Consider the following 27199-nt stretch of genomic DNA (forward strand, 5'->3'; position numbering starts at 1 on the left):
TCGACACTAATAGGGTGGAGGGGAAAGAGGATCCCGACACAAACAACCAGGAAGAATGAAAAGTGGAGCCCGACACAAACAACCAGGAAGAATGAAAAGTGGAGCCCGACGCACTGAAATACCGTACAAGGGTATTGTTTGACTCGTCTCAATTAGTACTTATTAATATTCAATCGTTATAATTTTTACTAATATATAACGAAAGATATTCAAGTTCAAAGATGTACATTGGGAGAAACGCCCAATAAAGTAAGAATGATAAAAAACAGAGGGAGTAGAAAAAAAATGAATTTTTTGTTTGGGGGGTGTACATAGGTTCTCATCACTCTCCCCAACTAAGATACTAACTATATTAGGATAATAATTACATCGAAATAAGAATGCTAAACCAAAGAGAAGTATATTCTCTATCATAACTAGTTTTCTTATATGGTTTGGGTCTTAAAATACTATTAACCCCATCACTCACATAATTCTCTCTCACAAACCAAATGGATATTGTATTGAGAGACAAATTATGCTTACCATAAAAAAAGTATTGAGAGACAAAGGTCAAGTACAATCTATATCTATACAAATATATTAAAAGACGTGCGTGACCATATATACACGTCACGTGGAACTTCTATTACTCTATTAGAATTGTCCAGTGTGTACACACAAGTCATGTTAATTAACAAAAGTAAAATTAGGCTACAACAAGATCTGAACCCGTGACCTCTTGCTATTATACATGACACAATTACCATCTCAACCAACTTTTAATCATGGTTTAAGTGTCCACATTATTATAGTTGTACCTTTCAAATGTTGAGTTTTCCTTAATATATTTTAATGGAAATGAAAAAAAATGCATATCAAGTTCGAAAAACAATACCAACTCGGGACAACGCTCGGACCCAAATACTAGCAAATATATTAAAAGGCGTTCCTAAAAAAGGAACGGTGCCACGTGACGTTCTCTCTAAGGGAGTTTTAGTTAATGTAATCCATATAGAATAAAAAAAATTAGAAATTGCATAGTACATGATTCAATCCTGCGTGACCTCAAGTTCATATACTAAAACTTTAACCACTATACCAAGTTGTATTTAGTGTTATCATTTTAAAGTACAATATTGATAAATGAAAATCTTACTTATGCGAAGCATAGTTCGAGTCTAAAAACTAATTATTACTTATTTGGTGGATGATAATAAGTTATGTTTCTGAATCATAATAAGAGATTTGTGCAATTTAATAAGGAAATCTCGTCATAATGTCTATAGTAACAATGTCTAAAATTGATTTATCATATCAAGCTTGTCTAGTAAACCTCTCAATAATTATGATAATGATTTGTGTGAGAGTAACTGGGATTAATTGTGGTTAACCTTGAATGATTGACCCTCATACTATTTATATAAAAATATAATACAAATCTAAACTAGTAAAATTCCCTTCTATTCTTTTTCAGAGCATATTACACTAATACACCCCCCTCAATTTTTATGGGGGTGAAACAACGAATAAATTGAAATGATATTTAGTAAATAAATCACTAGAGAGGCCTCTAGTAAATAAATCAACAATATGTAACTTCGTAGGAACATGTCGAACATGAATCCCTCCTTTTGCAATCATTTTGCGAACAAAGTGGTAATCAACATTATTATGTTTAATATGATCCTGTTGAATGAGATTAGCTCTAAGATAAGTAGCAGAGAGACATTATCATAATACAATTCGGACTACGAAGAAAATAGCCAAGGGCTAACTCAACCACAGAGAGGTTAATTAGTGTAATATGCTATGATACTATGTCAAAAGACCAAATGAATCAAAAAGGTTAAGTTGATGGTTGGAGTCCCAATAATAGTTTTATACTCTATTACTTCTCTTCAGGCAATAGCCTATTGGCCTTTAAATGTGGATGCAACACATACCTCTATCATATGTGACACTAAACATTCCACTTAGAAAGGAGAGATGTATAGATTTGAATCGATGACCTTTATGTCACGCTGTTGACTCCAATACCATGTGATAGTAATTGGGATTAATTGTGATTAGCCTTGAATGATCAATCCTGACACTGTTTATATAAGTATAATGCAGATTTAAACTAGGTAAGAGTCCCTTCTATCCTTTATTAGCGTATATTACACTAATAATTGGTAATTATAATATGTAAGTACTTGGAGGTAGAGTTATATATTATGACAGTCCTTGTGAGTCTTTTTATTGTAAACTTACACACAACTTTATGGCTAATACTATTATTTATTAGTGTCTATTCCATCAGTTTCTTTTTTATCTTTCTATAGTTAGAATTGTTTTTACATTAAAAAAGAGTTGAATTGAGAACATAAAAGAGTAATGGATGGAGCACTAAACAACTTATATGAGTAAAAGATATAATATAGTTTTTTTTGCCTCATATTATAAAAAAGTTAATATCTTGAATATATATATTGAAACGCGTCTATCAAGGTTCCACATATACATATATATTTTTCTAAAATTATGTAATTGACTAGCGTAAAAATACATTTGTGTAGATTACAGAAACAAAAGGAGTATATATGTCATCAACAATAATATAGACCAAGCAAAGCTTGTCTGGTAAAGGTTTGGCCTCATCACTAGGAGCTCTTTGGGGTGAGGTTTCCCTTACAATCCCCCCTCCTTCAAGGAATCTGACCTTCAAACCTGACTGGTTATACCTGTGTAATGTGTCAGTTCAGTAGGGTCATTCATCTTATCAACTAAAAAAATAACAATAATATAGAGAAAAAAGTACTAGTAAAGTAGCATATATATGATATTCGTTGTAACTATATGAATGTTGCTTTGGGGCACGTCAAGACCTCCACGTCTTTTGAGTTTCAGTCTAGTGTGATTGAACTCCTGATACCCTTGCAGCAGGGTCAGAAGTCACTAATTAAAGAATGTGACTTCCTTGTTAGTTGAATCAGGAGAATCCCAAGAGGTTTATCAAGGACCTTGGGATTTCACGTTTAGTAGACATTGGGATCTACTAGCTGTTGTACGACAATCTCTCTATGAAGATCGTCAGGGTTTTGTATCTCACAATCTTCTCATATCCAACCTCACCCGCCATCGCTCAAGAAAAACTTCTTTCGAACTGGACACATAATAGTTAGTGTTTTCTTTAAAAAGTATGTTCGAGTTCATGTAGTAATTGTTAGTGATAGTTGTTTATGTTTGGTTGTATTAGCATTAGGCTATACTCTAATTTTCAATTAATGCAAAATTTTTCAATGTCAAAAAAAAAAAAAAAACTAAATGAATGTTAGCTAGTTTGATTAGTCAAATTTATTACATTGATATCCAAAATTAGGACGGAATCGAAACTCCTTTATATCTAAACATTGTGATTTGTGAGTACTGTGTATCTATCAAAACAAAAAAGGATATTCTTTGCAACTAATCGGACGCCTATGTTAGACAAATTTTGTTGGATTTTATGTATTCCTTGTCTATTTCAATGGAGTATATTCTTGGTGTAATATTGTTAGCCCTTGGGTCTCCTGTCTCCACGTATATAATGTGGAATTTTCAATTGTTTGACTCGCAGAAAGTGCAACAGAATTATTAACCACTCAAAAACAAAGTGCAACAAAATTGTTTTGGATTAGTGGATCATGGAAATAAGAAAAAAAAAGTAGTACTACTATATTGAATAATAATATAATACTTCTCTCACTTTTGCAAAGTATGCTGTATGCAACTATGCATGTACGTTGATTGTTGGGATATATGGTTTGAAGATGTTTATCATGATTCATGAAGCAAGTAGCGACGGGCGAGCCACGACGATGTGCTCGCGTGGCGAAGAGGCGAAGAGCCAAGGGCATATCGTCGAGGAGCAGCATTCACAGCAGCATGAAGCGCAGCAGCAAGCATATATAGCTGTGCGGCAGCAAGTAATGAGCAGCCCTGGGTCACCCAGTGGGTTTTAGCCCAGGCGGGCTTCACCCGGGCCTGGGCAGGCAACTCGTTAGATTCGATTGTTCGATGCAGATTCTTAGGTTTACTCGGTTGTTATGTTTGTGCCCTATTATAAATATGGCTAGGCTGTTTTAATAGAGAAGAGAAATAAAATTCACACGTTAATTAAGACAAAAATTCATGTAGAGGTCAGACTTCTAAAGAGAGATTAAAGAGTATAGAAAGATCGAATTGTCTCCATTTATCATCATCTATATAATTAAGTTGATTCACAAAGACAAAAAATTCAATCAATTTTAAAAAAAGTGTCTTATGCAACCTCTAAGTATCTTAATTATGAAGTGTAATAGGGATGTCGCACAATTGACTCCAGATATGATTCGAGTCAGACTTGAATAAAAAAAATCTTATACAAATCCAAAAATGTGATCGGAATCCTACAAGAGATGGAGTCTACATATAATTCCACAAATCCGTCTTGAATCTCATTACTAATTAAAACACCTTATCAAATTCTAGACTGAATCTACATTACAATCGTTCAATTATGTTAATGTTATTATAGATCAAGTATATACAGTATAATGATATTATAAAGCACTGATTTATGTGATCTTAAGTGATGAAATAATATGAACTCGATCTGAGGTAAAGCTAATATGACACAAATTCGTCTTTATCCTTTTTTCTCGATTTGCAATTGCTACGAAGGATTTAGGGGATCTTCATTATTTCTTAGGTGTTCAGATTGTGCGTACTCCATTTGCTTTATTTTTGTCTCAAAATAAGTATGTTTCTGATTTACTCCGTAAATTTGATCTCCATATTGTTAAACCAATTCACACGCATGTTGCATTATCTCTAGAGTGACATTGTCTATTCTTGACGAAGAACTTCTTGCTGATCCCACATATTATATATCGTAGTATGGTTGGTGTTTTGCAATAATTAACTATGACTCGTCCAGATATTGCTTATGTTGTTAATATGGTGTCTCAGTTTATGCATACTCTTGGTACTACTCATCTTCATGTTGTAAAAAGAATTTTCAGATATCTGCAGTGCACGTTGGAGTTTGGTCTTTTCTTACATATCAACAGTTCTCTCATTGTTGTTATTGCCTACTCTGATGCAGATTAGACGGGTTGTCTTGATACTCGTCATTCTACTATTGGTTATGTTGTTTTTCTTGGGAAGAGCTTGATTTCCTGGCGCTCGAAAAAATAACCTACTGTTTCTAAATCCTCCACTGAAGCTGAATATCGCGCAGTTGCATACACTGTTGTAGAAACTATTTGGCTCAAACAACCTCTTCCTTTTTTTTTTGATAATTTTGAGTGCTATTATATTAAGTCAAGAGCCATAAATTCAGGTAAAAGGTCCACAAGTCGATCCTAGGCCCACAAGTACATAACTTAAATCACATACAAGAAAATCGCAAAAAAAACAAGGCAAGAGACTTTGCCCATTACAAACAAGTCTAGATAACCAACAAAATAACAATGGTATGTAGGCTCAAGATTGATGCTCAACCCATGCTAGAAACTCTGAATCATGGATTAAGCCTTGTTTAGCAAGCGCAGCAGCAACTACATTGGATGATCTTCCCTTGTGACAGATTGATCGAGAGAGAGAGAGATTATCAAAAGCATGGTGGATGAAGTTGGGAGGAAAATTTAGGTTCCTATGGCCTCCATGGATAGCATTACACCAAGCAACTGCATTGGCTGAGTCTGATTCAATAATTATATTATGGTCACGAACATGAGGGAAAGAGAGGGAGATCTTGATGGCTCGAAGGATTGCAGAAACCTCAGCGGAACTAATTTCAATGTGGGAGATAGGGCTCGAAAATAAACACATACATGAAATTACCACTCGAGTTTCTCAAAACTCCCGATGGCTAAAAGAGAGGCAAGGAGGTTAACCGAGGCATCAACATTCCACTTGATGAAACTAATTAAGAGGAGGGGACCATGGTGGGGGAGGGATGATAAGAGATTGCGGGAATGATGAAGATTTGGAGGGAGGAATTTGGCTTTTTACTGATTTGTTTACTAAACATCTTTATTATAATCTATTCGTTGTTTCACCTTGTAAAAATTGAGGGGGTGTATTAGTGTAATATTTTATGTACACAAGATAGAAAGGAATTATTCGTATTAGGTATATGGGAAAGCTATATGCAGCCCTAAGGGCTGTATATAAGAAGCTGAAAATGAAAATAAGTTGCATTAATTGATCATTTATTACATCGGTTGATGCAAAAATTTTCCATAAATTCGAAATTCACAACTTATTTTCATTTTAAGTAGTGTATTTATGTCTTATATGCAACCCTAAGAGCTGCATATTTACATGAGAAATGAGAATGCTATAACTCTTATAGATATGTGATGTAACTCTAATGAAAAAGTGATGTAACTCCAAAAAAAAAAAGAATATTAGAAAAAAAAAAATCAAAAAATTTTTTTTTTTTTTGGACTCAAAATTTTTTAGAGTGGTATAAATCTAATGAACAAGTGTTGTAACTCTAATCCAATTGTGTGATTGAAATTCATTCTCATTTCTCATGTAAGGAGCATTTTCATATGATCCTGCCCCTATATATATGATTCGAAATATTTAAAAGCCATTAAACTTGGCACATTATTAGGATGAGTATGAGCGTAAATCTCATCAGTTCCATCGGTGCTGACTGCTGAATAAAGGCCACATCTGTGTCATTTTATTAGTAAAAAATTCATTACAACCAAAAGACAAACTACATGTTTAACATTATTACAGTCTTAACAGAAGATTGTATGCAAATTAAAGTATAATTTTAAAAAATGAAATTATTACCACCAAAAAGAATATCAGGTCAGATATTTATGGACTATGATTTAATAAGTTTATATCTCAATATAAAATAGTACTTTTTAAGAGTGTGAAAACGTACTGATCAGTTTAATTAATTCATAATCTGCGCACTTTCTCATGATAAAGTGGAAAATCATGTGCATTTATATACCATACAACATCAATGGATCCTGAGGAGGAGCTGTAAAATTATTCATGTTAATTTGGTGAATAAGTGCTTAATAATAGCATCTATAAAGTGCACCACTTATGTTGCTAATTGCTAATTTAATCAGAAAAAGGGATTCCAGAGCTTTAATATAATGGAGCTTTTGTTCAAAAGTCTATCATCATTTCCAATTAATAATTGATCTCAAGATTTGGGGGATAACTTCAACATGAGATACTGTTGTTGTTTGTTTAATTAAAAGATAATTCCATTGGATAATTAGTTTTTGTATGTATATAGAATATAATTTAAACATATATCCTTAATATCATTAGTGGTCAGTGGATGTCACACTAACAATCAGTTCATAATACAGTTTATAATTAGTATAGACATATGAAATAATTATTATAAGTGGATAGTTATTCGAACTCAAATTTAAATCAGGATCTGAGACATATGAAATAGTTCAAGATAATTTTTCAATCTTATGTATGGTGTCAAATCAATTAGCTAAAATTAAGCATCTAACTTGATAAATGTTTTCAAGACTTGAGACAAGAGCTTATATATATAAAATTATAAATGCATGGGATAAGTTACCATATATAGTGCATTTGTTAGCTGGACATTATTTAAGAATTAGGATCCTAAGTAAGTGTTGCGTAATAACAACCTTTCAACTAGCTAGTAATTGTTTGATCTTTTGACAAATCAAGCTAAGCTATAGATAAGGTTGTCCAACAATAATTAGATAATAAGTGGTATGAGTAGATCATGGTTATCCCATAAAACATATTCGATTGAACCCAAATAGTGTGATAGTTGCTCCGTCCTTATTAATAAAGTCAGATTCCAACTCCGGATGATAATCATGGTGCAATATATATATATGTATCTTGTGAAAACCACTCTTACACTGAAAACTGAAAACAAAAGATACACACCGTTGATTTTTTATTGTGTGGCCGACATTAATGCTGCATTTTTTTGGGTAAAAATCACGCTCCTTTCTCTTTCCTCCCTTCTTTCATAGTTTCACCCTGAGTTTCTCACTCTCTCCTCACCTGCTCCTTTCTCTCTCTCCCTACTCTTCTTCAACTGCATTTCACCATTGTCATCATCTCACTCTCAACTTCTTCTCTAACTCTTTTTTCTCATTTCACCTTTCTATTGAAAAAATCTCTTTTTCTCTCTCCTAATCACAACAATGGCGATAATATCATATTAGGAAGATGAAGAATCCAACCACAATGAAAAGAGAAGCAACCTCTGAATAAATTTTCAGTTACTTTTGTTGTTTCGAATCTGCTATTTTCATTTGATTTTTTTGCTATGAGCAGACTGCTTCGAACAAATTTTTAAGAAAATTTCAGGATTTAGGTTTTTGTAGCGCAAAATGTGATGTAATTGGAGATTATCTACCAACCTTCACTTATTTTGGTATAATTTTGATTTTATCTCTCTTCTATTTGGCTTAGATTAGTGTATTTTTTTGGATTGGAATTGTTCTTTCGCTATACGTTATTTTTTTGATCTCGATACTATGTTTTAGGTTTAATTTTTTCTAGCTCTAAAAGAGATAATTGTGTAGGTTTATATGAATTTTTGTAAGATTTACTAATTTTGTTGAACTTTTTCGTTAAATATTTTTCGTCGGAGAAGGTGAATGTGGTGACCGAATTCCAGACTGAGTTGAATCGTTTGGACAAAACGATGGTCTTCGCTGCTTCTTCGACGTAGAGGTGAGAGAGAATGTGAGCTAATTCGCCGGAAAGATCGTCGTCAGGTATTTGTTCGTCGACTACCATGAGAGTACTGGGGAGGAGTTCGTCGGAGGTGTTACTTGTCATTTGTCAACATCAAGTGTCAAGTTTTTGTAATTGGAAAACAAAATGGCACTAAAACTTTCGAGCAGTAGTTGGAAGGGAAGTGTTGTATTACGAAAATTAACCCTTGAAATATATATATTTACCTTAGATGTGGAAAAAGTTACTCTTATAGCATATAAAGTTACCCTAAAAGTGCTAAAAGTTACCCTTGAAATATATATAAAATTACCCTAAAATTGCTAAAAGTTACCCTAAAAATGGTAAAAGTTACCCTAAAAGTGGTAATAGTTACTCTTATAATAAATAAAGTTATCCTTGAAATATATAGAACTAAAAGTGTTAAAAGTTACCCTAAAGGGGTTAAAAGTTACCCTTGTTTTCAGTTTTCAGATTAAGTATATATATATATATATATATATATATATATATATATATATATACATACATATATACATACATATATATATAATATATTATATATATATATATATATATATATAATTATATATAGGGTTGGGTTCTAATGAGAACCCTCTTATGGTGAGAACCGTAAAAACCATTTAAAATGAGCAAAAACTTCCTAAAATGTGCAAAAAAAAAAAAAAGTAACAAATGAGCATAAACATAAAATGAGTAGAAAATATTAAATTATCAAAAACATAAAATGAACAAAAATGTAAAAGAAGAAAAACGTAAAATGAGCATAAAAAAGTTCGATGCGCAAAAAAGTAAAATGAGCAAAACGTAAAATTAGCAGCGGATGATGAGAAGAGATTCTACAATTAAGTTATGTTATTCTACTCCTATTCGGTATGTTTCTTGTTTTTGATGAATTTCAGGTAATGAGAACGTATTTGGAGTATGATTAGCTAAACTAGTGGATTAGGAGCACTTGAAAAGAAGTTACAATGAATAAGGATCGTATGGATATGTTATAGTACGAATTTGAGCAAAAACGAAGCGAAAAATCATTAGAAGAAATGTGAAAAAGGAGTCACATTTACTCTTCTGATCATAACTTTTGATGTGCTTATTAAAATCGAGTAATTCCAGCATATTCGGAAACTAGACTTGAAAGCTTTCCAACGATAGGTGGCATGCCCCGAGGAGACTTCTAGTCAAGGAGTTATGCCTTTCGGAAGATTGCACTGTTTCTGTTGGAATCTGCCACGCTTACGCGCGATCACTAATCCACCTCTTAATGATTTAATTAAGACTTTTCTTATCTTGTAAATTATTTTCCTAGTCATATTGGATGAATATTTTTTAGATAGGTTTTCATTCTTTCTCTCTCCTCCTCCTCTCTCACGTTATTTTTCATCTTCTTAGGTTTTAGTTTTCTCTCGAGTTTTAGTTGTAAACCCTAGTTTTTATTCTTCTTCATTAATTCATGAATTTTATTAGTTTCTTTTGTTGATTTCTTTAATTATGTTTTCTTTTATAGTTTTAGATTTCATTATTTATTTCATGATAGAGTAGTTTTATTTCTAGGGTTTGGGAATCCATGTTTATATGATATGATTATTGATTGATATTTATTCGTGGTTTGATTAGTTATTTATTTCTCTAATTGATTAGTGTTTTATTGTTAATCTTGCATTCCGATCAATTGTCTGATTAAATATTGCTAATATAGAGTCATAGATCGAGAGATAGTATTCTTTAGAGGCTTACCTACAATTAGCAAATCTGATTATGTTGAGCGACCGTACTAGCATATGTTGATTTGAGAGCGTTAATGCCTGACCAAGGATTAACCTGTGCTCTAGATATCTGATTGATTGAACTATTGATGATATTTTGATAGATTATAGTTATAAACATGGTGAACCATTACCCTATATCCTTTTTAGTTTGATTTTCGTAGTTTATTAGTTTAAAACTTTAATTCAAATATTTGTAATCTTGTTTAGTTTCTCTATACCTTATAAACTAGATAAAACGACCATCTCTCTGTGGATTCGACCCTACTTACCCTACTAAATTGTTAGAAGGTTTTGCAGGAATTATTTTTGACGGGTGTAAGACAACCTATCAATTACATACATATTTAACACAAGTGAGTTAAAAAATAGTATTGGATATATTTAGAATTTGATACGCCTGATGCTACATTGTACAATTGATACAGTAATTAACTTGAAGATCATCCACATAATCATATATCAGTGACACTATAGTCTTGTTTGGTAATTGGTGGTTGGCTGTTTTATGTGGCTGGTTTGACTGACTGTTTGTATTGGCTGTTTGTGTTGGTTGTTTAACTATTTTTATTTTATAAACATGTTTGGTAAAATTGTCTTTGGTTGTTGATTGTTACACTATAAAATGACCATTATGGACATTAATTTTTTTCATCCAACTTATACCATAATGATATATTTGTAATCTTATTATTAAAAAGCCAACACCCAAGAAGGAAAAGCTACTCCAAGTAGCTTTTGGCTGAAAAACCAATAAAAAAGCCACAAACCAAACATAATTTTTAAATGTTTGACCAAACTAAAAAGCTAAAAATCAAAAGCCAAACAAAAAGCCATTTGCTAAACACCCCCTATAACTCCATCATATAATGCAGTCTTACCCCATACAAAACTACATCTCTCCTCTTGTTATGCATAGAAATTATAAATGTAACCAACTCAAAGGAACAAAGTGAGTGTATTGTCTTGCTTTTTAGAATCTTGACATCACTTAATTATGTACGTATAAGGATTGGACATATTTTAAATTTAAACTAGTTATTAGGCCCAGGCTACGTCCCGGGTAAGAAAAAAAATTTCATTTATTAATATTGTACTTTGATATGATAACACTAAATATAACTTGGTCTAGTGGTTAAAACTTTAGTACATGAACTTGAGGTCACGGGATCAAAACCTATACTATGCAATTTCTAATTTTTTTTATTGTACATGGATTGGATTACATGAACTAAAACTCCTTAGGGAGAGCGCCACGTGGCACCGTTCCTGGTTTATGCACGCCTTTTAATATATTAGTATAGATTATAACTTATAAGTCATTACTATTCTAAGATAATTAAGGTCTGACAAGGCAATCCGTATAATTAATACATATCATTACCAAAAAAAATTAATTTGGTAAGAAGAAAGACCATATATGAATCTCAATTCTCATGGTTTTTTAGTTTAGTATTTGTGGGTTAGGCATTTATGAGTAGGAGAAAAGATAAGGAGATCCTTACCTCCGATCATCATAGATGCAAGGATTCGACGTTGTGATCCTATAAGATTACAAGGTGATCTCCTGACCAAATATGCCAAACAACTTTAGTATGTCATTACCAATATTGATGTATATTATAGATATAATCATATGATGCCATTGTAGGTTAGGGTATTTTTCTAAAGGTAGGGGGCCTATGGGCCAACTGGTGATATCAGTAGATATTTTTTTAAAGTAAATTGGTAAGAAGAATTCTTGTGGACTGTCCTTGCACAGAGCTCACATCTAGAGGCCCATTACAAGCCAAACACCCCCAATTGTCCTCCCCTTCCCCCTCCGAAATCCCAAGCAAATACTTGGGTTAGGAATTAAACCCCAAACCTTGCTAGAGAAGATGGAAAAGCTCACCACTTAAGCCTACCCCATATATCACTAGATATTGGTTATATTTATATTTTTAAAATTTTAGTATATACTCTATTAATTTTAATTTTAATCTTTTAAATAGCTTTTCGAAATATCTCTCTATAAGGAAACATCTCAAAACTTTACGTCTTATTAAAATGCCTAAAATACCTCTATCTACATCCACGCATAAAACTAACAAGTAACAATGCGTTTTTTGTACAACACACCACACGAAACTCAAACCGTGTGGCCACCTCCTTCCCCGCCCACTTGGTTTATACACGGGTCATACACTCATGACTCATACATGCCTTATTGCCTTCCCCCACACACTACCCAAATTACACTCATTTTCTCTCTCCTCCCACCCCAATTCCTCTTCGATCCTCCTTCCTCCCTCCTCAGATCTAGGGGAATACTCGTCTTCCTCCTCCTCAACATCATCGTCAATGTCGAACAGAGAGGAGAGAGAGTTACGACCGCACATCACAAGATCTCCCCTGAAATGAAAAAAAAAGAACACCATCGACAATGTGAAAGCAAAGATCCAAGATAAAGAAGGCATTCCACCACACCAACAACGTCTGATTTTCGCCGGAAAACAACTTGAAGATGGTCGCACACTTGCTGATTACAACATCCAGAAAGAGTCAACTCTTCACCTTGTTCTCCGTCTCAGAGGTGGTGCTAAGAAGCGTAAGAACAAGACTTACACTAAGACTAAGAAGATTAAGCACAAGAAGAAGAAGGTTAAGATGGTCGCACATTTTATTTGATTGAATTTATTGTAGTGTTGATGAATATTAAATCCTTTTTTTGAATTTAACGTTATATGAATTTGTTGTAGGTGAAGACTTACACTAAGCCTTGAGTTGAATGAATTTGTTGTTTTTTTGTTTAGAAAAATTGTGAGGTTAATTTATTCTGTGAATTGAATCGTAAATGTGTGGTTGTAGACTATAATTGTTTGAATGTGTTGTTATGTGGTTGATGATTTAATATGAGATGCTTGAATCGTAAATTTGTAGATTTAGAATTCAATTGGTTGAAATTATTGTGTGGTTGATGAAATCTTGATTTATTGGTTAAAAAATATATTGTGAGGTTTATTCATACAATGAATGTAATCTAAGTTGCTTTAATCTGAAAGTTGTATGTGGTCTCTGAAAGTCCTAATTTTGTGATTAATTGTATTCGGTAATATCCTGCTTTATCTTTTGGCTAAGTCGAGTTGTTTGAGTGTCTGTGTTTTGCTTGTGCATGTTCTTCAGTTTTATAAGGTTTCTGATTCTGCTAAGATTCAGAGGTTGAGGAAGGAGTGCCCTAATGCTGAGTGTGGTGCTGGTACTTTTATGGCTAATCAGATTAAGCCTTCCGATGAAGGAGAAGATGACGAATTCCAATAGTGGTGGCGTTGAGGGCGTGGAATGGTGGCGTTGGATAGGGTGGTGTTAGTAAAGTGATGACAAGCTGGACGACAGTGGAAGGTGGTAGTTGTGGTGGAGGAAGGAAGATAGAGAAGGGCAAAGGAGTTAGAGAGAGGGGAGATTCAAAGGAGTGAGAGGAAGTGTTTTAAAAAGTAACCTCTTATCATTACTAAAAGTAACCTCTATTCACTGTAGAAGTAACCCCCTTATAATTAAAAAGTAGCTCCTAATTACAATAAAAGTAACCCCTTATAATTACAAAAGTAACACCTACTTTTAGTAGAAGTAACTCCTTAACATTACAAAAAGTAACCCCTAGTTATAGTAAAAGTAATCCCCTTACAGTTACAAAAAGTAACTTATACTTTCAGTAAAAGTAACTCCTAATTATCGTAAAAGTAACCCCTATTTATAGTTAAAGTAACCCCCTTATAGTTACAAAAAGTAACCTATACTTTCAGTAAAAGTAACCCCTTAGCATTATATAAAGTAATCCCTAGTGTTAGTAAAATAACCCCTTAGCATTCGATAAAGTAATCTCTAATTCACTAAAAGTATAACACATTAGCATTGAAAAGCAATGCGTTTTACTTTATATGAATAAATGAGATTACTTTAAATATATAATGGGGATACTTTTTATGAACTAATTAATGTGTTACTTGTACCTTTCTTATTATTATGATTACTTTCTATAAACCTTTTAAGCTATTATAAAATAATTAGAGTTACTTTTGCGAACATATGAGGTTACTCGAACAAATAAATAAGGTTACTCAGACATGTAATTAAGGTTATTTTTATTAACTAATGAGGTTACTTTTATAATATAATGGGTCATTTGAAAAATATATGAGGGTTACATGTAGAATAAATGGGTTACTTGTATGATGAAATAAGGGTACAAATAATAATAGTTACTTATTACGAAATAATGGGTTTCTCGTAAAAAGTAACCTCTAGTTTCAGTAAAAGTAACCCCTTATAATTACAAAAAGTAACATCTACTTTCAATAAAAGTAATCCCTAGTTATAATAAAAAGTAACCTACACTTTCAATAAAAGTAACTCCTATTTATAGTAAAAGTAACCCCTAATTATAGTAAATGTAACCCCATATAGTTACAAAAACTAACCTATACTTTCAGTAAAAGTAACCTCTTATAATTCCAAAAAGTAACCCATATTCACTGTAGAAGTAACCCTTTATAGTTACAAAAGTAACCCCTTATAATTATAAAGTAACCTCTATTTACTGTAGAAGTAACCCCTTATAATTAAAAAGTAACCCCTAATTTCAATAAAAGTAACCCTTATAATTACAAAAGTAACACATACTTTTAGTAAAGTAACTCCTTAATATTACAAAAAATAACTCCTAATTATAGTAAAAGTAACCCCTAATTATAGCAAAAGTAACCCCCTTACAGTTACAAAAAGTAACATATACTTTCAGTAAAAGTAACTTCTAATTATAGTAAAAGTAACCGCTAATGATAGCAAAAGTAACCTATACTTTTAGTAAAAGTAACCCCTTAGCATTATAAAAAGTAATCCCTAGTGTCAGTAGAATAACCCCTTAGTATTCGATAAAATAATCTCTAATTCACTAAAAGTAACACTTTAATATTGAAAAGCAATGCGTTTTACTTTTTATGAATAAATAAGATTACTTTATATATGTATAATGGGATACTTTTATAATATAATGGGTCATTTGAAAATATATATGAGGGTTACTTGTAGAATAAATGGGTTACTCGTATGATAAAATAAGGGTACAAATAATAATAATTACTTATTATGAAGTAATGGGTTCCTCGTATCATAAAATAAGGTTACAAATAATAAGGGTCACACGTACATTCAGATATGGTTATCCGAAAACGGATTCACGCTTGGGCTTTTTTTAAAGGGGACACGAGCATCATTATAAGGCATAGCTTAGACTTATTATTAGCTGGCCACGTCCTTATTTATCAATGTGTTAATGGTAAAATTCTAGAGGAAATAAGAGGAAAGAGAAAATAGGAGAAATAAGAGGAGAGAGAAATTGAGGCAAAAAAATAGGAAAAATGAGAGACATTAAAGAGAAAAAAAAAAGAGTTTTTTAAAAAAAAAATGAAAGAAAAGAGAAAATAAGAAAAAAAAAAAAAGGGGAAATAAGTGGAGAGAGAAAATGAGGCAAAAAAAATAGAAAAAATGAGAGAGGAGAAAAAAAAAGAAAAGAATAAAGAAAAAGTTAAAAAAAAAAAGAATAAGAGAAAGAGAGGAGGCGTGAGAAAGGAAGGGGGGGATTGAGAGGAAAGGAGGAGGGGTGGCCACACCATTAGTTGAAGGTGTGGCCCGCCTCATATAAAAGTTTGTGAACAAGTAATAATACTCTTCTTTGAAGTGTTACATACACTATATCGCTTACTTTATGATCTCGTCTAGTAGTGCGATCATTTCTCTTGTTAAGTACTTTAAGTTATACATAAAAAAATCCAGATGCACATATGTTAATTATGACTTGAAATCTTGTGAATGACATAAGACTAATTTTGAATGCACATATCTCTCAATCTATAAATGATTTTGACGTTATTTAAATTGGAGGTGATAGCTTGTTCAAAGAGCTTCCAAACGATAGGTCATATGCCCCAATTCCGATGAGAAACGAGAAAGTTATGCCCGTTTTACGAAGGACTGCCGAGAGCATACCGCGACTCGCGGTTTTGAAGATAAGTTTCCGAATTAGTTTTTCTTATTTAGGGTTTTGTGCGGAGTATATTATAAGGTATTTTGTGCGGGGTTCCTTATGCTATAAAAGGACCTCTTAGTGTTCATTATTTACACACAACTTATGAAACACTTTTAGCCTCTAGAATTTAGGACTTCTTGTATTATTCTCTCTGATTTTCTCCATTATAGTAAAGAAGCTCTAATCCCCCACCTGTGGACATAGGTCAAATTTGACTGAACCACGTAAATCCTTGTGTTCTTTGTTTGTTCATCTTTATTGTTTTCTCACCTTTATTATTTCATTGATTTTCTGTTCCGCATTAATCAAACTACAACACCCTATTTCCTAACAACATAGAGTAAAAAGAACAAAGAAATGTAATCAAAATTTGTAAGCCCTTCTTTTTTCTCACCCTCCTTTTTGTCTCTTCAATCTTATCACTAGATATGAAGATCTTGGATCATATATATCCCATCCTTTTCACTTTCACGCTTCAAATGCTTGTACCTTGTAGTACTCATCTGCAGATCTCAGTCCTTTAATTCGCAATAGCAATGAGGAATACCAATACTATTTTAGCGGTTGCATGTTTGGTGAAGGGGGGAAGGTCCTGCTTCCTGAACAAGTACAAACCACATAAAAAGATTCCCTATTGTATGAATACAAATTGTTGGAGGGTAACTGTTACACCATAGTTATGGCATAATAATCCACAAATCACTGTTTTTAAGTAAAAATAACTCAAAGGGAATCTTTATAGTAAACCTGGGTGTACCATGCTCATGGTACATCCAAGGCTATTTTCGCCAAATGAGCAAAATGGGAAATGAGCAAATGAGCAAATGAGCAAAATGATCAAAAGAGCAAATGAGTAAAATGAGTAGATGAGTAAGTATTTCTACTCATTTAAGAAAATGAGCAAAACTTGAATGAGCACAAATACTCATTTAAGAAAAGGAGCAAACTTGAATGAGCACAAATACTCATTTAAGAAAATGAGCAAACTTGTATGAGCACAAATTATGTAAATGAACACTGTTGCACACCACCACCACCATGAATAAGCTACTTTCTCTCTCCTCAACAACTAGTATTCTAATAACATGCAAATCAAATTATCAATATAGGAAGAAAAGAGAAAAAATTACAATCTCATATTCATCAAATCCTATAACTTGCAACTTGTGTAACAATTTCGAATCATTTGGAAACACCTAAAATTTCATAATACACACAAAACTCCATTATCAATCTCTTGACAAAAACAAAGAAAATTACAACAATCAACTTAAAGACAAATTCATTTGAGTTTCTGAACTGAAATTGACAGCGAATCAAGCAATTCATTCCCATTTTGTTCAACTCTTTTGCTCTCAAATTTTCTCCATTGGTTGATTGCAAAAGTGCATATCACTGAAACCACAAAATCACATAATCACCATAAAACACAATTAACTTAACCTAATCTAGAGAGAGAATGACAAAAAAGGATGAATACCTCCGGCAGCCATGAAAGACAGATCTGGAAACCTCTCCGGCGAGCGTATCGGCCTTTTTATTGATCTTTCGCGAACTTCAGATCTGGAAATTGAAGTTTTGATTTCGAAATTTCAGATCTGGAAGTTTTGATTTCGTGATTCCGACGAGAAAGAAGAGCGAGAAAGAAACCGCCATCGTTTTCGCCGGAAGAAGACGACTCCTTATCAACGGAAATGAACAACAACAAAGCTGGAAAAAATGGCAGCGAAACACGCGGAAGAGGAGGAGGTTGAGGAGAGAGAGTACTTGAAATTACCAGCGTGTCCTTAGAGTTCCAATTAATTACGAAAATACCTGGGTGTACCATGAGCATGGTACACCCGGGTGTACCATGAGTGGACTCATAACTCAAATGACATAAATAAATAATAGATTGACATGAAATTTATGTCATTATTTGTATAGTTCATGTCGTTTTTGTTGGATCCATGTCATTTTTGTTGAATTAAGGGCCTATTTTCTTAGGCATAAAACAACTGAATTGAACTGAATTGAATTGAACTGAATTAAACTGAACTGAATTAAACTGAACTGAATTAAATTGAACTGAAAATAAGTTGGAGAAAACAGGTCCTAAAAATGTAAATACACTAAAATAACTACACTTGATTTGAATTATCAGCTGAATTGTAACATGACTAATTTTTAAAAACCTATGCGATCATATAGGTCGTATGCCTCTAAATTGGTCTGATTCACATGAATATAACTATATAGGCTCGATTTTGTTCAATTTATAACTTATTTTAGAAAAAATAAGATAAGATAAGATCGGATCAAATCAAATAAGATAAGATCATATCAGATAAGATCAGATTAAATAAAATTATGGTTCAACTTATCTTCGCTCATCTCTAGAAAACATAAGATATTATACGACAAAATAAATAAGATAATATAAGTTCAGATAGATGAAATAAGACAAAATAAGTTAAATCAAACGGACCCATCGTCTTATTAAATGTTAGTTCATAAACAAAGGATATGTTACATGATAAGCTATGAATCCTATGAAGTATGATATTTCCTTGTTTTTATTACAGGTTGCACTTTGTCATTTAACACTATTCACAAATTTCACTTTAACCATCGTTTGTGATTTATACATAAATAAAGATATTCATGTGGGATCTTGTTAGATTCATTTTAATTTTTTTTTATATGTACTCCTTATCATTTTTACAAATACAAAATTAGAGATATATGTATTCAAAATTTTACATTACATGCGTAAAAAGTGAAAGTGTAAGCTAAAAAAAAAATGTGGTCCATGTAAGTTACTTTCTTGTATCCCACACGAAATATGAGCACATGCCAATATGAAGACTACCATTAACCACATATTGCTTGCCCCCATCAAAAAGATAAATGTCAAGATTCTACAATTTTAAGGGGGCGTTTGTTTTCAATTCTTACATAACCTAAAAATGATTATCTGGGTTAAATTTTAACCTCCCCATATGTTTACCCGCCAGCTTTTTTTCAAAATTCTGTTTCCACTACCATATCAACGGCTATACTACTCAACCAACCATGCACACCAACTGTTTGATAAAAGTCCTCAACGAAACTTTCCTTCCATTAAAAACTACATGCTCAGTTACATACATGATAACCTTAGTTACAGAGCTCTTAATGTCTTCAAGACAGAATTGCAGCATAATCATCTTTATGGCATTGATGAAGATATCGTTGCTATCGCGGTTAAAGCTTGTCGTGGAGACCCTAAACCTGGTACAATGCTCCATAGTTTTGCTGTATCATCTGGGTTTATTCAGTTTCGCTCCGTATTGAATTCTTTGATGAGTATGTATTGTAAATCAGGGCAATTTGATCTTGCTCTTCGCATATTTAATAGCTTAAATGAGCCTGATACTGTGTCTTATAACACCATTTTGTTGGGTTTTCAGAACACGGATGATGCTTTGTGTTTTGCAGCTCATATGAATGCAAATGGTGTTGTTTTTGACCCGGTTACTTACACTACAGCTCTATCATTTTGTTTGGATAATAAAGGGTTTTTATTTGGATTTCAGTTACAATCAAATATACTAAAATCAGGGTTGAATTGTGAGGTTTTCATTGGCAATGCACTTATTACATTATACTCTAGGTGGGGTCGAATTATCGAAGCTGAGAAAGTGTTTAATCAAATGCCCACCAAAGATTCAGTATCTTGGAATGCTATACTTTGTGGGTATGGCCTAGATGGAAGATATGGATTTGAAACAATTAACACATTTTGTGAAATGTTGAGACAGAAAGTGAGGCTAGACAATGTTTCATTAACTGCTGCAATTTCTGCCTGCGGATGTGACAGGCTTTTGCAGATGGGTAGGCTGCTACATGGCTTGAGTATTAAGACTGGATATGAAATAGATTGTGGAGTTTGTAACCTTTTGATGTCAACATACGCAAAGTGCGAGGTAAATGAAGATGCTAAGCTAGTATTTCAAGGCATGGTTGAAAGAAATGTGGTTTCTTGGACAACAATGATTTCTGTTTTCCAAGAGAACGCACTCTCCCTCTTTCACGAGATGAGGATTGATGAAGTTTACCCGAATGATATAACCTTTATTGGGCTATTGCATGCCATTACACTTGGCAATTTGTCCAATGAAGGTCGGATGATTCATGGGTTTTGTTTAAAGACTGGGTCTCTGTCAGAGTTGAATGTATCTAACAGTCTTGTCACCATGTATGCGAAGTTTGAGTCAATGGGGGATTCAAGGAAGGTTTTTGAGGAGCTTCATTACAGAGATATTGTGTCTTGGAATACTTTGATATCTGGATATGATCAAAACAAGTGCTACCAAGAAGCTATCGAGGCATTCTGCTCAGCTGCATCAGAGACCATACCGAATGAGTACACCTTTGGCAGTGTGTTGAGTGCAATTGGGTCTGCTGAAGCCATTTCACTCAGGCATGGACAAAGATGCCACTCTCACTTGTTGAAACTTGGATTTAATTCCAACCCAGTTGTTTCAGGCGCCCTCCTTGATATGTATGCAAAGCGAGGCAGCCTATACGAGTCCAAGAGGATTTTTGAAGAAACCTATCAAAGGACACAATTTGCTTGGACAGCCATAATTTCAGCCCATGCAAGACATGGAGACTATGACTCCGTCATGCAAATTTTCAATGAGATGGGGAACCAAGGTGTAAGACCTGATTATATCACTTTCCTTTCAATGTTGACAGCGTGTGGAAGAAAGGGCATGGTTGATATGGGCCGTAGGATATGGGACTCGATGATCAAAGACAACGTGATTGAACCATCAGCAGAGCATTATGCTTGTATGGTGGATATGCTGGGTCGTGCAGGAAGATTAAAAGAGGCAGAGGACTTTATTGATCAAATTCCTCAAGGACCATCATTTTCTGCCTTGCAGAGCTTGTTAGGGTCGTGCAGAACTCATGGTGATATGGAAATGGGCCGGAGGATGGCAAATAGGTTGATTAAAATGGAGCCTGATGAATCAGGTTCTTATGTACTAATGTCGAATTTGTATGCTGAAAAGGGGGACTGGGAGAAGGTTGCAACAATGAGGAGGAAAATGAGAGATAGTAGAGTCAGAAAAGAAGTTGGATTCAGCTGGGTTGATGTAGGTAACACGAATGGTTCATTGATCATGCACGGATTCTCTTCGGATGATACATCTCATCCAAGGTCCGAGGCGATATACCAAATGGCAGGGGAGTTAGGACTAGAAATAAAATTTTTGGAGAGGGAGAGATTAGAGATCAAAGAAGGGCTTGTTTGAGCTCAACTGAAGCACAAAACATTAAATTTTTGAAGGAAGTTTAGACATATTATATCAAAGACTTTACAAATGACATGTTGTAGGACATTAGCACATGAGAATTGAGATTCACATCATAATTCATAGGTAAACATATCATTCGGATTAGTTTTTTTGCTGTCGAAATGCAAGATCATTGATTTAATCATTTGAGATAGCTAAGAGACATTTGTAAGGTACAGTTAAAAGAAAGTTTGATTGATAATTAGATAAATAAGAGAGAATAAATTGTGTTAGGAATCAACGTGTGTTTCCCTCCCAAAAAAATACATAGGAAAAGAAGCAACAGATCTATAATGAAAGAAAATTAATATCTGCGTGAGCGGCAGGATTCGAACCTGCGCGGGCAAAGCCCACATGATTTCTAGTCATGCCCGATAACCACTCCGGCACGCTCACAGTTTTAATATAATTTGGTCAGTTTTGTAATTAGTAATAGCCTTTCACAATTAGGTGCCAGTGCAAAATTCATACTTTGTAGCTGTTGTGAGAAATAGAGAGAGAAGTTATGCAAATATATCAGAGAGTATTGTATTGCATTGATGTGAAGAACTGATTTCTTACATCGGTATTTATAGGCAAAAGTATACTGTTTTTAACATTACATTTTCAACGATTTCTGCGCGGACGAAAAACTTTCCTAACATGCAGTAAATGCATGGCATGACATTCACTATGCTTGAACAGTGAAATTTTCCAATTCACTGTTTCTCAACACTCCCCCTTGAATGTCCATTTATAATTCATAATAGACGTTATCTTATTAAGAATCTTTGTTAGGAAAAATCCTGTGGGAATAATCCGTAACTAGGAAAAGAGTATAACTATTATGTATCTTTATATGCTTAAAAACAACTGCCTCATTAAAAACCTTGTCAGGAAAAACCCGGTGGGATAAAAACCTGATCGAAGGGAAAAAGAGTGCAGCGCATATAATACTCCCCTGAATCTAGCATATATCATGAAGATGACGCATTCCAATTTTTCGGACTAATTCTTCAAATTTCTTCGCCGGAAGGGATTTGGTGAATAAATCTGCAAGATTCTCACATGATTGGATTTGTCGAATGTTGATCGTCCCTTCCTTTTGGAGGTCACACTACTAGAATCCGCATTTTTAACGACTGAATTTTACCGACCGCTCTAAGATCAGTAGGTAATATAAAACATACCGACTGCTTACACTGCAGTTGGTATTTACCTACCGCCTAAAATGATTACCGACCGTTTATCGGTAGGTAATTTTTCTGAACAGACGACCACCAATTCTAAACCGGCCCACTAAAAACTAATAACCCTAAATTTAATAAACTCCTCCGCCTCCCTTATTATGATCCCATCTATTTTCTCACTCTACTTCCTGCTTCTTTCCTTTCCAAACATCCTGTTTCTTACTCTCAATCACTTCATCACTTGCTTTATTTTTTTTTATGTTCTTTGAGAAAATTACTTCATCAATTTCCCTCATAAACCCATAAGACAGCAGAATTCGAACAATACATCCAAGCCGGAGGATAATTGTTTTGTTGCCGAAAAATGTTGTATACAAGGTTTTCATATGTTGTTTTATGATAGGTTTAGATCTAGATTTTAAGAATAGTCTGATTTTCTTTTTTCAGATTTAGGTGATATTGAAATTTGTAAATTGTTGTATTCTTTTGCTTTAATTTATTTTTTATTGTTCATAACATCATTTGTAATAGGTTTTCTACATATTATAACTACAAATCTATAGATATTATAACTACAAATCTATACTCTTTTGTTGTTGGATTAAAGATTTTTTTACCTCTTTTTTACAGAAACTTTACATTTAACAATTGTATCAATATTCATCTTGATTTTTTTTTACTTCGTTGGTGTAACTGCTCGTGATAAGTTATGAATAATTTTTTTTTTTGAGGGGAGATAAGTTATGAATAATTGTAAATCTTGTTATTGTGAAAGTTAGAGACTTGAAATAAACTGCTAAAATTATTCGTATTTTGTTTCAGATTTGTGATTCAAAACATCAAAAATTTTGAATTTTGAAATAAGTTGTTCGTAATTCCATTTACCGGTTAGTTTTTTGTATTTTTTCTCTTGAACTTTACCGACTGCCTAGCGGTAGGTAAATTCAATATTACCTACTGTTAGATGGTAGGTAATTTTACCGACTGCTAGACAGTCGGTGATCTCGAATTACCGACCACTGATATACCGACTAAATCTTGCCGACTGCGTAGCGGTCGGTAATTTATTTACCGACCGTTTTTCATTCTTTACCGACTATCTTGTGCGGTAGTTAAAATCACGGATTTTTGTAGTGTCATGAGTGAAGAAGAGCTTTGGTGATAAATGTTTAGTTCTGTCTCCTTTGATGTACCCTTCGCTTACTTGGGTGATGCATGCAGTATTGTCTTCGTAGATGATAGTTGGATTTGTTGTTATTGTTTCCATCCCGCATTCTTCTTGGATATTCTTGATCATTGACCTTAGCCATACACATTCCCTTCCAGCTTCATAAAGAGCAATTAATTCCGCATGATTTGATGATGTGGCCGTCAAAGTCTGCTTTGTAGATTTCCAAGATATTGCAGTACCTCCATAAGTGAATACATATCCGGATTGAGACTTAGCCTTTTGGGTCTGATAGGTAGCCAGCATCTGCATATCCAATGAGTGACGCATTGGTCTCGATGATAGAATAATCCGAGATCTTGTGTTCCTCGAAGATAACGTAATAAGTGTCTGACTCCATTCCAATGTCTCTTGTTGGTGCAGTTGTATCTAGCTAACAAGTTTACTGAAAAAGCTATGTCAGGTCGAGTATTGTTAGCCAAGTACATTAAGGCACCAATTGCACTTAGATATGGTACTTCAGGACCAAGAATCTCTTCGTTTTCTTCTCGTGGTCTGAATGGATCATCTTTCTCATTCAGGGAACGCACTACCATTGGAGAACTTATTGGGTGGGCTTTGTCCATGAAAAACGTTTCAGGATTTTTTCTGTATAGTTTGATTGATGGACAAAAATCCCATTTCTTAGATGTTCCATTTGCAGGCCAAGGCAAAATTTTGTCTTCCCGAGATCTTTCATCTCAAATTCTTTCATCAAGTATTTTGCAGTCGCTTCAAGTTCTCTAGGAGTTCCGATAATGTTCAAATCATCGACATATACAGCAATGATCGCGAATCCTGATTTAGATCGCTTAATGAAAACACAGGGACTGATTTGATTATTTTTGAATCCTTCTTTCAATAGGTATTCACTAAGACGATTATACCACATTCTTCCAGATTGTTTTAACCCATAGAGTGATTTTCTCAATTTTATTGAGAACATCTCTTTGGGCATGCAATTTTCTGGTAGTTTTAGTCCTTCAGGAACTTTCATATAAATATCTGTGTCAAGTGAGCCATACAAATATGCGGTCACTACATCCATCAATCTCATTTGCAATCCTTTCGAAACTGATAAACTTACCAGAAATCTTAGTGTAGTTGCATCGACTACTGGAGAATATGTCTCATCATAATCAATCCCTGGCATTTGCGAGAAGCCTTGGGCTACTAATCTTGCCTTATATCTAGTAACCTCATTTTTCTCATTTCGTTTTCTCACGAATACCCATTTGTACCCAACTGGTTTTACACCTTTTGGTATTTGGGTTATTTGACCGAATACTTCACGTTTTTCAAGTGATCTCAATTCTGCTTGAATTGCCTCTTTCCATTTTGGCCAATCTTTTCTACGGCGACATTCATCAACTGTATTTGGCTCTACATCATTTTCATCGTATGTCATTTCAACCGCTATCGAGTAAGCAAAAATTTCATTCAAGACAACATCTTTTCGATTCCATTGTCTCTTTGTAGAAACATAATTAATTGAAGTTTCATTGTTGTCTACGCTTTCATGTTCCTTTTCTTCTGGAACACGTTTCTCTTCATTTTTGTTTTCATCATGCTCTGTTGGGAGATTTATATTAATTTCGTTCGTTGTCTCCCCTTGCCTTTTCATTTTTCTGGTTTTAAATCTTTAGAACCGGGTGGTCTGCCACGTTTTCGACGTGCTATTGACTCATTTTCAATTGCCTTATTGTCATTAGGAATTTCAATCCGTTCCGGAGCATTCGCAGCAGGTACATGTGACTTTGTCACTTTCTTAGAATCTGTGAATGCATCTGGCAATTGGTTTGCAATACTTTGCAGATGAACAATTTTCTTGACTTCTTGTTCACATGAATTTGTTCTCGGGTCCAGAAACGACATTTGCGATGCGTTCCATGTAATTTCCGATTTTATATTTTGTGGGTCCACTTTCTCTCCCCCTAAGGATGGGAATACCGACTCATTAAAATGACAGTCGGCAAATCGAGCCGTAAATAGATCACCAGTTGTTGGCTCTAAATATTTGATAATTGATGGAGATTCAAATCCAACATATATTCCATCCTTCTTTGTGGACCCATTTTAGTACGTTGGGGAGGAGCAATAGGTACATGTACAGCGCACCCAAAAATTCTCAAATGTGAGATATTCGGTTCTCGACCAGATACTAATTGTAATGGTGAGAATTTGTGATAGGCTGTCGGCCTTAATCTTATCAATGTTGCCGCATGTAATATAGCATGACCCCAAGTAGTAGATGGCAATTTTGACCTCATTATTAATGGTCTTGCAATTAATTGTAGTCTTTTGATTAATGATTCAGCAAGACCATTTTGTGTATGTACATGAGGTACAGGGTGCTCAACAATAATCCCAATAGACATGCAATAGTCATTAAATGTTTGGGATGTAAATTCCCCAGCATTGTCTAATCTTATTTTCTTTATTGTATGATCTGGGAATTGAGTTCTTAATCGAATTATTTGAGCCAAAAGTTTTGCAAATGCAACATTTCTGCTTGACAGAAGGCTCACATGTGACCATCGAGTAGAGGCATCAATTAATACCATGAAATAACGAAATGGTCCACATGCAGGATGAATAGGCCCACAAATATCTCCTTGAATTCTTTCTAAAAACATTGGAGATTCAGTGGCAATCTTATTTATAGATGGTCTGATTATCAATTTGCCAAGTGAGCATGCAGAGCATGTTAATTCATTTGACCGAGGAATTTTGACATTCTTTATAGAGTGTCCATTTGAGTTTTCAATGATTCTATGCATCATTCCTGTGCCAGGATGGCCTAATCGGTCATGCCATAGAGTAAATGATTTTCTATTATCTAACTTCTGGTTAGATATCATATTAATTTCAATCGGACGTATATCTATGCGATATAGTCCCGAGGAAATTGCTGGCAATTTTTCATAGATGTA

The 27199-nt window shown here is 33.8% G+C and overlaps 1 protein-coding gene, 1 long non-coding RNA gene and 1 other non-coding gene across 3 annotated transcripts; 2 read left to right on the forward strand and 1 right to left on the reverse strand.

Annotated features, from left to right (window-relative positions):
- Positions 1-7896: 7896 nt before the first annotated feature.
- Positions 7897-8943, forward strand: LOC125492344 (uncharacterized). Its single transcript, XR_007268916.1, has 2 exons — positions 7897-8407; positions 8630-8943. It is a non-coding gene; the product is annotated as an uncharacterized LOC125492344 (long non-coding RNA).
- A 10424-nt stretch (positions 8944-19367) lies between these two features.
- Positions 19368-22127, forward strand: LOC104902052 (pentatricopeptide repeat-containing protein At4g32430, mitochondrial). The gene has a single exon (XM_010689713.4). It carries the CDS (start codon positions 19545-19547, stop codon positions 21846-21848), a length of 2304 nt encoding a protein of 767 aa, XP_010688015.2. The 5' UTR covers positions 19368-19544; the 3' UTR covers positions 21849-22127.
- Positions 22128-22204: 77 nt separating this feature from the next.
- Positions 22205-22286, reverse strand: TRNAS-AGA (transfer RNA serine (anticodon AGA)). The gene has a single exon. It is a non-coding gene; the product is annotated as a tRNA-Ser (tRNA).
- Between the last annotated feature and the right edge of the window lie 4913 nt (positions 22287-27199).

This window comes from Beta vulgaris, chromosome 8, assembly GCF_026745355.1.
Source record: "Beta vulgaris subsp. vulgaris cultivar EL10 chromosome 8, EL10.2, whole genome shotgun sequence".
NCBI classification, from domain to species: Eukaryota; Viridiplantae; Streptophyta; class Magnoliopsida; order Caryophyllales; family Amaranthaceae; genus Beta; species Beta vulgaris.

Excerpts from the sequence above, each read along its gene's own strand:
- LOC104902052 (XM_010689713.4), top strand. The coding sequence starts at position 19,545 with ATGTTTACCCGCCAGCTTTTTTTCAAAATTCTGTTTCCACTACCATAT.